We start from the raw sequence: 14,478 nt of genomic DNA, 5'->3' as shown, positions 1-14,478 counted from the left end.
CTTCCTTCTGTAGATCGGGACAGTCGAGACTGAGGTCTGAAGAGAATGAGGACGGCGGCCCCCGTGGGGTTTCTGGGGCGTCCCCCGCAAAAGAAAAATGCCCCCACCCTCTCAGCTCTCCTCTATGGATGATCCTGGGAATAAGGAGGCTTAGGTTCCTAGCCCATCAAGACAGACACACGCGCGCGCACACACACACACGCACACACACACACAAAACCTTGTTTAGCTTTATCCAAGCAAGACTTAAAAGATCCCTGAGTTTGGAGATAACTGAGATCCGTATCCCCACGGAGCCCTTAGCTTCCAGGATTAATCATACCCGAGACTGTAGTAGGATTACAATTTCGGAGCCATGGATACTTCAAAGAACCAGGACTAACAAACCCTTTCTCTTCCTCTCTCTCTCTCTCTCTCTCTCTCTCTTTTATTTTTATTCCCACATCAGAGAAGTTGTCTTTGAGGACCACTTTGAGAAAGTAGAAACCCTGGTGAGTTCACTGAGGCCTGTCTGGCCTGAAGCAAATCTCCCTGAGGGGCTATTTTTAGCAGTATTCTCCCTCTCCTTAGAAGAAACCTTACTCGGAGCCCCATGTTAGAAAGCTGATCTGTTCCAGCTAAAGAAGGTAGAGCAAAATCTCTTGGACATAGGTGGAAAGCACAGGTGTTCACAGTAATAGGAATCAACACTCAGCAGCACAGAACCTTTGTGCAATGCTCACCCTTTCCCCCCAACCAGGGAAGCCCACTTTGGCGGTGTGTGGTTCCAGCCCTATGCCTAATTAAGACCACGGCTCTCTGAGCCTCAATAAGAGTCAGAACTCTGCAGCCCTTGTATTCTCAGCTCAGGGCATCATCTTTGGAGCAAACTTAGCCCAGATATACCACCCACATAGATTTCTAAAATCCAGGGGGATCACCACTACCTTGTTAGCAAACACTCCGGTGTGATCTTCATGCCCAATCCAGGCAACCCACTGAAGCATCCGTCACTGCCTGTGAACCTGCTCCCAGACTCTCCCCTCCCCTCTGCCTTCCAGGGGTTCTCCTCCCCGGTAGGACAGAGGAAGCAAAGCCGAGAGGTGGCCAGAGGCTTTACAGGGTGACGTTTATTTGCCAGGTTCAGCAGGCATACAGCCCACCAACCTTCACATACCAGAGCAGACCCACAGGCATGCAAGGAGAAGGGCAGGACCACCACGGAGTGCCGAGCAAGGGCGAGGACCAGTGTGGCTACCTGTCCAGGCTGTGGTAGGGTCTGACAAAGGACATCTGTCAGGAGCCTCCCTCAGGGAATTGAGGAGTCTTATTCTACTTCCTCATCCCAGCAAAGTCAACAAGGGTCAGAGGCACCTGGGTCTCTGATAGCAGCTGTAGAAATAGAGGATGATCCTCTCCATGTTGTTGAACTGAGAGCAGAACATCTGCCTCTATGAAGGGCAAACCCCAAAGCAGACTGTGAGAAACAGCCATGCAGCAGGGCCCCTGGGATGGAGAAGACTTTATGGACTGAGCCGGTGTAGGTTGGGCTTCTAGGAAGAGTATATGGACATGATCCCTCCCAGTTTGGCCCTGGGACTGTACTCTTCTTTCCCTGGTTTCACTGACACATCCGAATTGTTCTTCCTTTTTGCTTAAAGGCTCATGAGGATCAGGGTGTAGGGCAAGGCAAACCACTACAGAACTCAGAAGGGCAACAGAAATAACACAAGGTTCTTAGGAGGGCCTTTTAGGTGGGGGGGGGAGGGCAAAGACAGAAGCTTCTCCCCTCCTACTCACTCTCTCCCACTTCTGAGGACCCCCATCCTACTCTTGAATGCTATATGACCCATCTTGACTTAAAAGCACACTGCCCTAGATTTCTGCATCCTCTGTACCAGCCAATGTCCATTCCTAGAACAGCCTACACACCATAGGTAAACACCTTATGTGCAGGAGCCTAAGACTGTTGACAGGGCCTCGCTGGAGGACCAGCTCTCCGGGCAAGGCCATCCAATTTAGGGCCCAGGAAAAGGATGGGACTTGTAGGGCCTGCCTGGGGAAAATGATGAGGCAGGGAGGAAAGGAGAAGGAGAGCAAGGACCCCCTGAGTATCCCTAGAGCAGCATCCCACAAGGAACAGAAACTGATGAAGCTAGCAAAAGACAGAAAAGCCACAAAGGAATCCATGCAAGGGCTGGGGCCGGCCCTGCCTTAGGCCTGCCCACCACTCACACACATACACACAGGAGACAAGACTGCTCTCCCGTGGCCCCCAGGCATGCCCCACTATGATGGGGGGGCCTTGGAGGAGCAAGGGCATCATGCCAGTGACTTATGTACAGTGAGAAGCCCCTCATCCATTCTCCCTCCCTCCTGCCCATCCCTCAAAACCCACTCAGGCTACCCACTCAGCTGGCCTCCCTTTGAGACTCCTGGGCACAACCAGCAGCCTCTTCCCCTTTACTAGAGGGTAGAGCCTGGCCTGTAGCGCCCCCTAGGGCTGTGCTGTCCGGCTGGGTCATAGCCGGCTCAGGGGTGACAGCTGCCACAGCAGCTGATGTGGCACTGCTTTGGGTGGTGGGCACAGTGCTCTCTTCTGTGGCCGGTGTGGCTCTCCCATCAGTGGCTGGAGTAGCACTCCTGTCAGTGGCTGGGGTGACGCTCCCATCCGTGGCTGGGGTGATGCTCCCATCTGTGGCTGGGGTGGCACTGCCATCCGTGGCTGGGGTGGCACTGCCATCTGTGGCTGGGGTGGCACTACGATCTGTACTGGCTACATTATCACTCTTGGCAGCACATGCAGCATCACCCTCTGAGGCTGCAGTAACACTACCCCCAGTGGTTGGGGCAGCTCCACTTGTAGCCGCAGCGTTTACCCCACCTGCAGCCCCAGGTGTGGCAGTGTCTGTGGCTGAGGCGGACTGGGCTGCAGCAGTGCCAGACTGCTCTGGTGCCCGGAGCCGTTTCATGAGGGTGGTCACTCGAACAGCTTTCTGAAAAGTGGACAACAAAGAAAGACTCAGGGTGAGGCTTGCAATGACCAAACTCAGCTTTTTCTAGGCTATCCCTGCTCTAACTACTCAAGGCCAGGAATCTCAACTTCTCAGTACTCCTACTGAGAGGAATGTAGTGGCTACAGCAGCATGGCCTGAGAAAAATTTGTATTCAGCTGCAGAAATGTGGTGCAGGCAAGAGACTGTGACAACCAGAAAAATCTCTTTGAAAAGGATACGAGCAATCAAACCTTACCTTCCACTTGGCCCTGGCAAAGTTCTTTTCAATCTGAGCACAAACACCATCTTTGATGTTCTTATCAGAAGCAGCATTGCCAGAAATCCTAGAAAGGTTATAAGTATATCTGATATGAGTGATATGTGCTTTCCTGAAGACTTCCCTGTGGAATTCGGGACTACCAGGCAGAATCTCTGGGTTGGCCTGAACTCTGGGTGTCCCTCACCCCCCACCCCGCTCCCCACTTTTTCAAACGGTGAGCCTCAGATCTCAGCCTCCTGAGTAGCTAGAATTACAGGAGAAAGCCAAGGTGCCTGGCCAAGGATAGGAGCTGCTAAGTGTTAGGTATATGGTAATCAAGAGAGAACCCTGGATTCTTCCCATCCTTCCATGAACCCTGCTCACCATTCATGGGAGATAGCTTCTTCTGCAGTGATCCGCTGATCTTGCTCTACCTCCATCAGCCTGGTAACCAGATCTTTGGCTGGGGACAAAGCCAGGGAGAGGCTAGGCATGGGCGCCCCATCTTACTGTCTAGATGTGATGAATGGGCTGGGAGGAGCAGGAGCAGAATCCAGGAGAAGCTGAGAGCAGGGCCTCCCTCCCCACTGCCCTACAACACTACCCATATAGTTGGGCACCTTTCTCACCTGCCTGAGAAATATCATCCCAGTATGGAGAGTCAAACTCATAATCACCGGCCAGGATCTTGCGGAAGAGATTCTTATCATGGTTCTCGTAGTCATCTTCCTCTACCTCCTCATAGAAGGGTGGGTTGCCTGAAAGCCTATATGGGGACACAGTTATCCAGGAGAGCCACAGACACAGGCCCCCCACCCCACCCAGCTGCAAGCCCACCTGTCTGCCATCCACTCACAAGATGTACATGATGACGCCGATGGCCCAGCAGTCTACGGGGCGTCCATACCGCTGCCGGCCTACCACCTCCGGAGCTACAAAGGTAGTGTCCATAGACTGGTCAGAGTCAAGCCTGGCCAGGGATTATACTACATCCATACCCATTTCCTGGGAGGGGAGTTCTCCTACCCCTAGGGGTTTCCTGAAGGCTGCCCTCCACCTCCCCAACCCTCCACTCCTGTCCCATCCCTACTTGCCCAGATACTCCGGCGTCCCACAGGGCTCCTTGATGAGGCCATTCTCTAGCTTAGCCAGGTGAAAGTCGCTGATGACAATCTTTGAGTTCTTCAACCGATTGTAGTAAACTAGGTTTTCCAGCTACTCCAGCCAAGAATGGCAGAAGGGAAAGCAAAAAAAGACAGGAGGGTCTCAGAGGCTAAAGCAACACCCCCCCCAGAGGTGCTGTAAGAGATCCGGTGAGGGGCTCACCTTGAGATTCCTATGCACAATCTTCAGTGAGTGCAAGTAGGCCACAGCCTCCAGGACCTGCCGCACCACGTTGCTTGTGTCTCGCTCCGAGTAGTAGCCCTGGTCCAGGATCCAGTCAAACACCTCCCTCCCCGTGGCCCTGAGGGACATCAGTCCCTGAGCCTGGCATGGACAGGACTGGGAGGGCAGGGCAGGAGCATCTGGGAGGTCTGCCTGCACCAGGCAGCTGGCTGGGCAAGGCACAGAGACTTAGGACCCCAAGAGTCTAGAAAGTCGGGTGTGTGGGAGACCTGGGGTGGGGGCAGGGAGGAGTCGTTCCTTAACTGCAGAGGGAAGGACAAGGCAAGGCCCTAGGAGGCAGGGAATTCTGGGATCCCAAAGCCACACACTCACAGCTCCAGGAAGATGAAGTATTCCTTCCGAGTCACAAACACATCTACCAGTTGTAGGATGTTGGGGTGTTTCACCCTGGTGGCAGGGAGAAGAGTCAAAAAGTAGGGCTGAGTGAACCCCTTGGAGAGGTCCCTAAAGTGGCCTCATCACACAAATTAGCTATAGGCTGGGATTGGTTGACTCCTCCGGCCCTCCAAGCCCTTCCCTCACCACCCCATCCCACACTCACATCTTAAGGATGCCAATCTCATTCTTGGCTGCCTTGCGCACCTTGCGGCCATCTCGTTTCTGGAACTTCTTGCAAGTGTGCAGCTTGCCCGTGGTCTTGTCCTTGGCCCGGAAGATTTCACAGAACTCCTCGCTATAGCCAGCAGATACTCCCCTCAACCTTGGTCTTCACATGGCGAGGGAGGGGGTGTTCTGCTCCCTCTACCCCAGCCCTAGCCCACCCATACATCGTTGCCCCACAATACCCAGCACTCACGTCTTGATGACCTGTCCCAAATCATATCTGTCAGTCACCTCCGATGGCTGATTATAGTTCTTCTTGTCACCCAGAGTCACACACCCAAACGGCATTGCCAGGCTCTAAGCTGTAGGAAGGACAGAGTCTAGCCCAGTGTACCATTCTCCATTTTCCACAACATGTTACCTGTTTCTGGAAGATTCCAGCCTGGCTCAGACCAGGCTAGGCACAGAGATGGTGCCAGCTGGGGGATTTGAAGATAGGCAAATAGACACCTATCTTGGTCTTTTTTTGGTCGTACAGTTAGCCATTCAGCATGGCTTCCTGTATTACAACAGCCCCCACAGAGGAGAAAAAAGTGGACTAAGCTGACATATCAGGGAATAGCTTTGCCTCATATATACTAAAAGACTTATGAAACAATTTCTGTAAGTTTCAGCTATTTCACAGATGAAGGAGCTGTAGCCATCCACCCACCAAATATTTATCTCTGAGGATCTGGAGATAGCAAGTGTGGTTGAACATGTGGAAAAAAACCAACACTGCTGGTAGAAGATAGCTCCTTTGAAAAACAGGTAGTGGTAGCTCACACCTGTAATTCTAGTCACTCAGGAGGCTGAGATCTGAGGATCCTGGTTCAAAGCCAGCCCAAGGAGATTTATATCTCCAATTAACCACCAAAAAGCTAACTTAACCACTTAACAGCAGCTAGCTTTGAGCAAAAAGGGTCAAGAGCCCCGACGAAGCCTTGAGTTTAAACCTTAGTATCAGCACAAAGCAAAACCAACCATGCTTAATCAAACGTATCTCATTGATCCATAAATATTTGCCCTCTATCATAGCATATATCTGTGCTTTCGAGCACAAGAATGCTCAGGGACAGTGTCCAGGCCCTGAGTTTAAGCCCCCAAACTGGCATGCCTGTGCAGGTGTGCGTGTGTGCACGCACACAATCACACACACACTCATAAGAATGCTTATTAGTAGCCATATCCATAACTGCCAAATGCTGAAAATAGCCCAAATATCCACCACCAGCAAAGGGCACTGATTACAGTCACCGAACAGAATGTTATACTGCAAAGGAAATGAAGGACAAACAGTACATCTTACAGAGAATTGAGAGAAACAGACTAAAAAGTAAGCATATCGTATGTTTTTGTTGATACAGAGATCCCAGACAGCAGAATTCACTTACACTGTGATAGAAACACAGAAGTAGCGCTGTACAGAATACGTGCCAGAAATCAGAGAATGGTTCCTTCCAAGAAAACAGGGTGATGACTGAGTCATGACACATGTGGGAGGGGTTTCTGGAGGGCTTGTTTTTGAACTTGAGTGGTAGTTACACAGGTGTATATTATCATAATTTGAAAAAAGGAACATGCAAATTGGCACATTTGCACATTTTTATTGTATTTCATAACAACAAATATTAGTAAAATTTAGATTCATCCATACGGAATGTTAGATAGCTATTAAAAAGAATAAAGCTGTGCAGCCCAGCTAGTAAAGTAACTACTCAGGAGGCTGAGATCTGAGGATCGAGGTTCAAAGCCAACCCAGGCACTAAAGTCCAAGAGACTCTTACCTCCAATTAACCACCTGGAAGTGGCACTGTGGCTCAAGTGGCAGGGTGGAAGTCTTGAGCTGAAGCGCTTAGGGACAAGCCCAGGCCCAAGAGTTCAGGCCCCACGGCCAACCCCCAGTCCCCCCAAAAAAAGAAGAAAAAGAAAAATTAATTTTTTTGCCAGTCCTGGGCTTGAGCTCAGGGCCTGAGCACTGTCCTTGGACTTTCTCAAGGCTAGAGCTCTACCACTTAAGCCTCAGCACCACTTCCAGCTTTTTTCTATATATGTGGTACTGAGGAATCAAACCTGGGTCTTCGTGCATGCTAGGCAAGCACTCTACCATTAAGCCACATGCCAGCCCTACACTCACAAACTTTTTTAGAATGATAGCAAAGGAAGAGTTCTCAGCCCGGTGCTGGTGGTTCATGCTTGTAATCTTAGCTACTCAGGATGCTGAGATCTGAAGCTGGCTTGGGCAGGAGAGTGCATGAGACTCATCCCTAATAAACTAAAAAGAAACAAAAAGCCAGGAGTGGCACTGTTGCTCAAGTGGTAGAGCACTAGCCTTGAGCAAAAGAAACTCAGGGACAGAGCCCAGCCCTAGAGTTCAAGCCCCAGGACTGAGTCAGGGGATGGGAGGGAAGGAGGAAAAGTGTTCTCTTTGGGACAAAGAATTGGATGTCAAAGGAGTAGATCTATACTTTTCTGTTGTTGTTTGCTTGTTTGAGAATGGCCTCCAGGAATGCTGGGATTGCAGGAGTGTGTCATCACTCCCGGCTATTTTATGTTTTGTTTGTTCATTTTCTGGTAGAATTTTTCCCATGATTAGTTTGAGTTAGTAAAGATTGTGTTCAGATGTGGTGCTTTGGAAATTCCTCAGTGGGAGAAGTTCCATTTGAGTGAAGAGACAGGATTAAGGCTGAGCCTCGGAGAGGAAAAGTCTGTAAAGAAGGATTCGGAAAGAACAATACAAACCCGCTTGTGTTTCACTGCTGGAGTCCACTAAGGACATGGGGCTTTAGGCCCAGATATGAGGAGTCTCTGGACTAGAGATAGCTGACTTAATAAGCTCCTTGAGTTTCTGCACCTGAGGTACAGTGTCCCCTAGGTCCACAACTCTGTCACTTACAGCTCAATTCTCAATTATGATGCCGGGCATCTGGCTCCAAAGGAAAAAGTACTTAACTGCCTCTATTCAGAGGTGACACTGGGGATCTAGTGACTTTATCTAGACCTTTAAAGTCCTGGGCCCAGAGCTGGCTTCCATAATGCCAGGTCAGTGTCACTCATCTGTCTCTGATGCCCGTGTTATGGACTCCCTCCACACTTACCAGCCCTGTTGTCTGTAGAGCTTGGGCTGGGACCTGAGGTACCTAGATGTTTCCTTACCTGAAGGCTCTCACAGCCTCCTCAGGATAATGGAGAAGGGAAAATACTTTCCCCACAGGGAGACGCTTGATCAAAAGAACCCTGCCCAAATAGGCTAAAAGGCCAGAACCTAGACAAGTTTCCTGGGCAGGACTGGTTGTTAATTGCTTCCTCCTAGACAGAGGCTACCCTCCCTCACATGTACTCTCAGCATTATAGAACAAATTCTGTAATTCCTTCATCATCTGCCTGGGCTTAGGGAATACAAACGCATTTCATCCACGTGACTCAAGTCAAGGTTTAAGCTATCCAGCGAAACACCGCAGAGGAAAACAAGAGCTTTGAAGATGTCGCTGGCTGCATGTCTTCTTTGCCACCATGTTCACAGCCCTACTCCTGCATCTGCTGGGAAAATCACAGCCACCCACGCCACTGGCCATTCATCTCTATGCCATAACTTCTAGGGGAGGGGGCCTGTATCAATTCTCATCCACTCCTAAAGGTAACAATTGCCCTTCCAGGCTGGACTCTGAGGACCACATACTGGCAGGAGGGGGGTACTTTAACCTGTCCTTTCCTACAAGGGCTGGGAAAAACCTACTGTGCCCCGTCTCATCTGCTTTGCTTACACCATTCCTCTAACACAAAGCCCTACCCCCCCCCCAAAGCTTTCCGTCAAAATCCTGTTTGTCACAGTAGAGTTATTTATAACATTTTTTTTTAAATCAGCAAGTAACTAAATGTCCAACAACAGGTGACTGGCCAGCTTGACTGTGTTCACTCAATCACAGGAAGTATGGACAATAGCAAGGACACTATCCTTTCAAGGTGTTGAGCCAAAAGCTGAATCTCTTCTTTCACTGCGATGTCTGAAATGATAAGCCTTGTCTATGCCACAAATTGTTCACAAGCAATCCTGATGTTACAAACTAGATGTAAAATGGCCCTTCCGAGAGTTATCTTCTCCAACCTTTAATCCCTCCCTGTTCCAGCAGTTCTTGGAGGGTTTGTGCATGTCAGTTCTGGTCCCGCTACGCATAGGGTCATGGCGGGTCTTAGGGATTGTTTTTCTCATGGCAAGCTCATTAGCTTAGAACCTTGTCTTCCAGTACTGGGACAGGAATAATGTTGTTTCCCTCATCCCTTACTAAGGTGTATCCTTAGACTTAAGGTGAAGAGAGGAAGAAGGGGGGTGCATGCTCCAGTTCCCTTATCCCTTCCACCCTCACCCACTCCACCATCTGCTGCTCTCTGGAAAGCTGTTGTGGGTTACTGTGCACCGAGGCCCCTGGCACCTGTGGGCAACAACAGAGACTGTGTCGGTAAAGCTGAAGGAACAACCAAGTGATAGCTCTGAGAATGGTGGGAAGGCAGGGAAAGACCTTTGCAATTCTTTCTTAGAGTCAGTCCTAGGGCTGGAACTCAGGGCTTGGGCACTGCCCAAGTGCTCAAGGTTAGCACTTAAACACTTGAGGCGTAGGGGGAGGGAACTAGGAACAAAAACATGAGAAGGGTTATCAATATGTGTGTGACGTAATGCTCCTTCTCTCTGGAGAATATAACTGTAACCCCTCTATCAATTACAATAAAAAATATATGAAAAAAACAAAACACTTGAGCCACAGCTCTACTTCTGGCTTTTCTTTCCTTTTTCCTTTTGGTACTTTATTGGATATAAGTCTCATGGACTTTTCTACTCAGGCTGGCTTCGAACCGCAATCCTCAGATCTTAGCCTCCTGAGTAGTTAGGGCTATAGGCAATCCATAGTGCCCAGCATTGTTTTGGGGGTGTGTAGTGGGAGTCATGAGGCTTGAACTTGGCCTGGGCATTGTCCCTGAGCTCTTCAGCTCAAGGCTACCTCCCTACCCTTGAGCCAAGTGCCACTTTCCATTTTCTTGATGTTAACTGGAGATAAGAGACTCAGGTTCTTTTGTGCCCAGGCTACCTTTGAACCTTGATCCTCAGATCTCAGCCTTCTGAATAGCTAAGATTACAGGTGTGAGCCACCACACCTGGCAGGGTAAGCCTTCTTAATCTCATAACCCAGACCTAACCCTGAAAAACAGCGAGATCTCCTTCCAGGGACACAGGACCTGGACTCTTTTCTCAAGTGAGTTTCATGTTGGCTCAAAGAAGGTACAGGATCTTCCAGTCCTCACTTCCCTGGAGTCATGGCTCTCTCCTCTTCCTGCAGAGGGTATAAACAGTGAGGACCTGAGGCTGCTCAAAGGTAGCATGAGGGCAGTGCAAAGCCTTACACTCTAGCAGGCTCTGAGTCTGAAGGCCCAACTCTTCTCCATCGCTGCCTTCTCCTAGAGCCTCAGGAATGCAGATGGTGCCAAAGTAAGTCCCTTGATGCCCACGTAATACAGGGTCCTGGACGAGCTCTACTTCATCTCTAGTCAAATCTAACCCTAAGGATGCCACAGCGAAACAGAGGTCAACTCCGTATCAAGGTTCTTTCCTTCCCTCTACTGGGTTAGCTGGTTCAGGCCTCACTTGTCAGAGCCATAAAGAGGAGTTTCTGGCTGTCTTGGTCCTCTGCCATGTGGAGCTCTCAGCTTGCAGAAAATCTTGGGAGGCCAGCAAGGGCCCAGGAGGCCTCTCAACTGTAGGCAACACCTCCCGATTTAGTGGCAGCTGTGAACACCAGCCCGCAGGCACCCCTTTTCCCTCCCCTCCCTGCTTTCCACTCTCAGGGAACTAGGGCTAAGTTTCCTGCTGCAATGAACATGCCCAGGTCTAGTCTAGTCTCAGCCACAAGTCCAAGGGAGGTGGAAAAACCTCATACGATCTGCTAACAGGAGACAAAACCAAGCTTCTACACCCACTGTTGAATGGCTTCTGGAGACAGAAACAATGCCTGCCCTGGGTACCATCTGGACATGTGTCAACAGTTCCTGGAGCTGACTCTTCCCACCTAACCAAGGAGAATTGAGGAGGGGGTCTCTACCAATCCTGAGAGTGGGCATGACATCTAGTGCTACCTCTAGAAAGTTCAGGTCTCAATATGTCAGAGCCAACTGCCCCTGAGCCCAGAATCTGGGGTCCCTATCTTTGAACCCCTGAAGGAGAATCCATTGGAGGCCCTACTTCCTTTTGTTTGGAGATGGGAAAAGGCAGAGGATGGCACTGGAGTAAAGGTTGCTATGGTGATGGAAGTTTTAAAACAAGAGGAGGGGGATGGAAGAGGTCTTAGCCAGGTTTCTCTTCTTCCAAAACTCCCTGGTTCCTATCAAAGAGGAGGTCAGGAGATAGACTTTAATAAAGACAGGACCAGAAACACAGAAAGACAAAGATAATCTGTGATAGAAGAGGAGCAAAGGAAGTGATAGAGTTAAAAAAAAAAAAAAAAAAACACACACGGACCCAAGGAGCAAAGGATAGGCAAGCGATTCGGAAGGGGCCTTAGGGTGCCTAGAAACAATTCTAGATCACAATGGCTATGGGCTGGGAAAGCCTAGACCACGAACTCAGGTATCTGGACCTTTAGACTAAACCTTGTTTTTATCCCCCAGACATAAACTGAATTTGGCGTGAGAAGCATAGCAAAAAGAGGTCAGCTTCTTAGGGCCTCTTGGTGGAGAAGAAGCCAGCTGTTGCAGGCCCCCTAGTCAGGGTAGTTCCCCAGTCTGTCATTATGGCAACTTCAGTAAGGAAGATCCAACATGTTGAAGGCACACGTATATATAAATCCTTTGTTCAGCTGGCCCAGATGTATCCAGGGCCCCAGAGAACCCCATACCATCTGCTAAACTCTCTAAGGCCTTGGGTCTCCAAGCACCCCTCTTGCAGTTCAGCTTCATTCTATCACCAAATCCTCATTTCCTCTGCAGATCTCATCAAGGGCCAAACCCAGCACTCCAATCAACCCAGAAATAGCATAGCAACTGCATAACTCTGCTTCCCATGCCTCAGTTTCCTAAACTGAGATCATACTATCTGTAGCCTTCTCCCACAGCAGAGGATTGCTCACCTGCCTGGGAACGATGCCCGAGGCATAAAGCTAGATAGAAATGTCATCAGTAGATAGGTATAAAGCCAGTCTAGGGCACCTGAGGATTGACACCTAATGATTCATTCTGGGGACCAAACTGACCTTGAGGGGAGTGGACATATTAATTTACCAGTTAAAGAAACTGTGAGGCCCTGAAGTCACTGGATATCTGGCAGGAAATTAAGTCTGAGGGAGAGGGGAAGAGAACACCAGGTCTCCAAAGGTGGTCCTGGGGGCTCAGCCTGGTGTGGGAGGGGTGAGCGGCTGGGTGGGTGTCCACGCAGAGCCAGCTAGACTAGTACAAACTGAGCTTGGGGTGAGGGAAAGAGGGCCCTGTCCTCTAGGAAGGAACTCAGTGTGGTGAGATCTGCCTGGAGGTGGTGGGGGTGCAGACAAAAGCAGTTGGCAGAGCTTTGGGGGGACCAGAGCTCAAAAGCCTAGGATCTTGGCCAGACAGCACCAGCTAGGGGGGTAGGGTGGGAGGTGGGGGGCAGTGAGTTAGAGCTCATCCTCACCTGGGGCTCTGATCCTTCCCCTCCGGATCCCACCCTGACCCCCTTCCCCAGGGCTGCTGGCTCGCCCCCGCTGGGAGAGCAACACACATGCGGAAGGCACACGTGTGAGCCACCGAGCCCCGCATCTATCTCCCCGGCAGGAACGGGGGTGCCCCGCACCCCCCAGCCGCGCACGTGGGTCTAGACACTTGACCCCCCTCCAAAAAAAAAACAAACGGGCCCTCAAGAGAAGACTTTGAAGATAGAACTTGGCTGGGGAGGGGGGCCGCTAGGAACCTCTCCCCTCCCACTCCCCCACCCCACCCCACACCCAACCTTGCAGCAGCCCCGCCCAGCCCCCCTCCGGGTTGTCGTCCATAAAGAACTCTCCGTTGTCATGGAAATTAGTGACTGCTAAACCAGAGGGAGGGGGTTCGGGGCCAGCTGGGAGGGGCTGGAGGCGGCTAGGAGAAGCCAAGAGGGACGGTTCAGCCTGGGGGGGGGGTGATGCTACCCTCAAGAAGCACCACGCACCGCAGAGGCTTCCTCCGAGAGCCCCCCCTCCCCACCTCCCCGGAGTCGACCGAGGAAATGGAGAACTTTAGCCTGACACCCCCACCCCTCCGCATGCCATCCCCCCCCCTGTCCATCTGCAGAGCCCCGCGGCGCTCCCGCACCCTCTGCACCCCAAGCCCACAGCCGAGGGGACACAATTCCCCCCGAAGACCCCCCCCCACCCCGCTCCGAAATGTGCATCCAGGAAGAGCACGCGCGCACACACGCGCGCCCCTGCACCCCAGCCCGTCCCACCCCACCCTGCACCTGCAAGCGCTGGTCTGGAACCGGGAGGCTGCGATCGCGGACTCCGCAGGGGACCGAGGGTTCCGGGGGCGGCGGCGGGCGGGATCGGCTCCGGGCACGCGGGGCAGAAGCGGCGCGCCAGCTGCAGCCGCTTCAGCTCGCGAACCTCCAGCATCGCCAGTCCGCTCCCTGGCAGCGGATTCGCACCCCGGGCCGGGGGCGGGCTGGGGGCGGGGCCTGGGAACCGGGCCCGCCCCCACCCTGGCTGGGAATGCAGTGGGAGGACTGGAATCCTACTGGGGAGGGAAGGGGGGGGCGGTGTGGTTCATTGAGGTTCGTCAAACTGGGGAGACACCGCACCCCACCCCGCCCAGGGGTCCCTCAGATTCCTGACCCCTCCCCTGGGGCTTCGAGCGCCCTTTCCTATCCCCATTGTAAGGAATAGGAAGGAGGAAGTTGGAAAAAAAGCCTGAATCCTGCCTGGAACCTCTGGACAGGCAGTAGTTTGGAGGGTGGGGGGTCGGGGGGAGGCAGATCCCCTAAATCTGATCCATAGCAAGGTTGAGGGAAGAACTCAGAACCACGATTCCAAAGCCGTGGCTAAGATATCACCTACGCCAGGAGCTGTAAAACACACAGGGGTGTGTGTGTGTGTGTGTGTGTGTGTGTGTGTGTGTGTGTGTGTGTGTGTGTGTGTGTGTGTGTGTGTGTGTGTGTGAAGGCAGGCAGATGAGACTGCCAGGGCTGCCCTTACCCTTAATTCCTTCAAGGCCAAAGTCTTCCCCAACATTGAATTCCAGCCAGGGTCACCTAGTTCACTCTGCCCT

General features: G+C 51.6%; 1 protein-coding gene across 1 annotated transcript; it reads right to left on the bottom strand.

Annotated features, from left to right (window-relative positions):
- Window positions 1-406: 406 nt before the first annotated feature.
- Camkv (CaM kinase like vesicle associated) lies at window positions 407-13,848 on the bottom strand. The gene is made up of 11 exons (XM_090323242.1): window positions 13,673-13,848; window positions 5,438-5,546; window positions 5,183-5,314; window positions 4,954-5,028; window positions 4,561-4,699; window positions 4,329-4,449; window positions 4,091-4,166; window positions 3,864-4,000; window positions 3,619-3,697; window positions 3,232-3,319; window positions 407-2,975 (listed from the first exon to the last, which is right to left on the bottom strand). The coding sequence occupies exons 2-11, from the start codon at window positions 5,530-5,532 to the stop codon at window positions 2,391-2,393; spliced, it is 1,527 nt and encodes a 508-aa protein (XP_090179368.1). The 5' UTR covers window positions 5,533-5,546; window positions 13,673-13,848; the 3' UTR covers window positions 407-2,390.
- Window positions 13,849-14,478: the final 630 nt, after the last annotated feature.

This window comes from Megascapheus bottae, chromosome 32, assembly GCF_031878675.1.
Source record: "Megascapheus bottae isolate mThoBot1 chromosome 32, mThoBot2.hap1, whole genome shotgun sequence".
Taxonomy (NCBI): Eukaryota; Metazoa; Chordata; class Mammalia; order Rodentia; family Geomyidae; genus Megascapheus; species Megascapheus bottae.
Note: the sequence above shows the minus strand (reverse complement) of the source record. Positions and strands in the feature narration are given on the sequence as shown.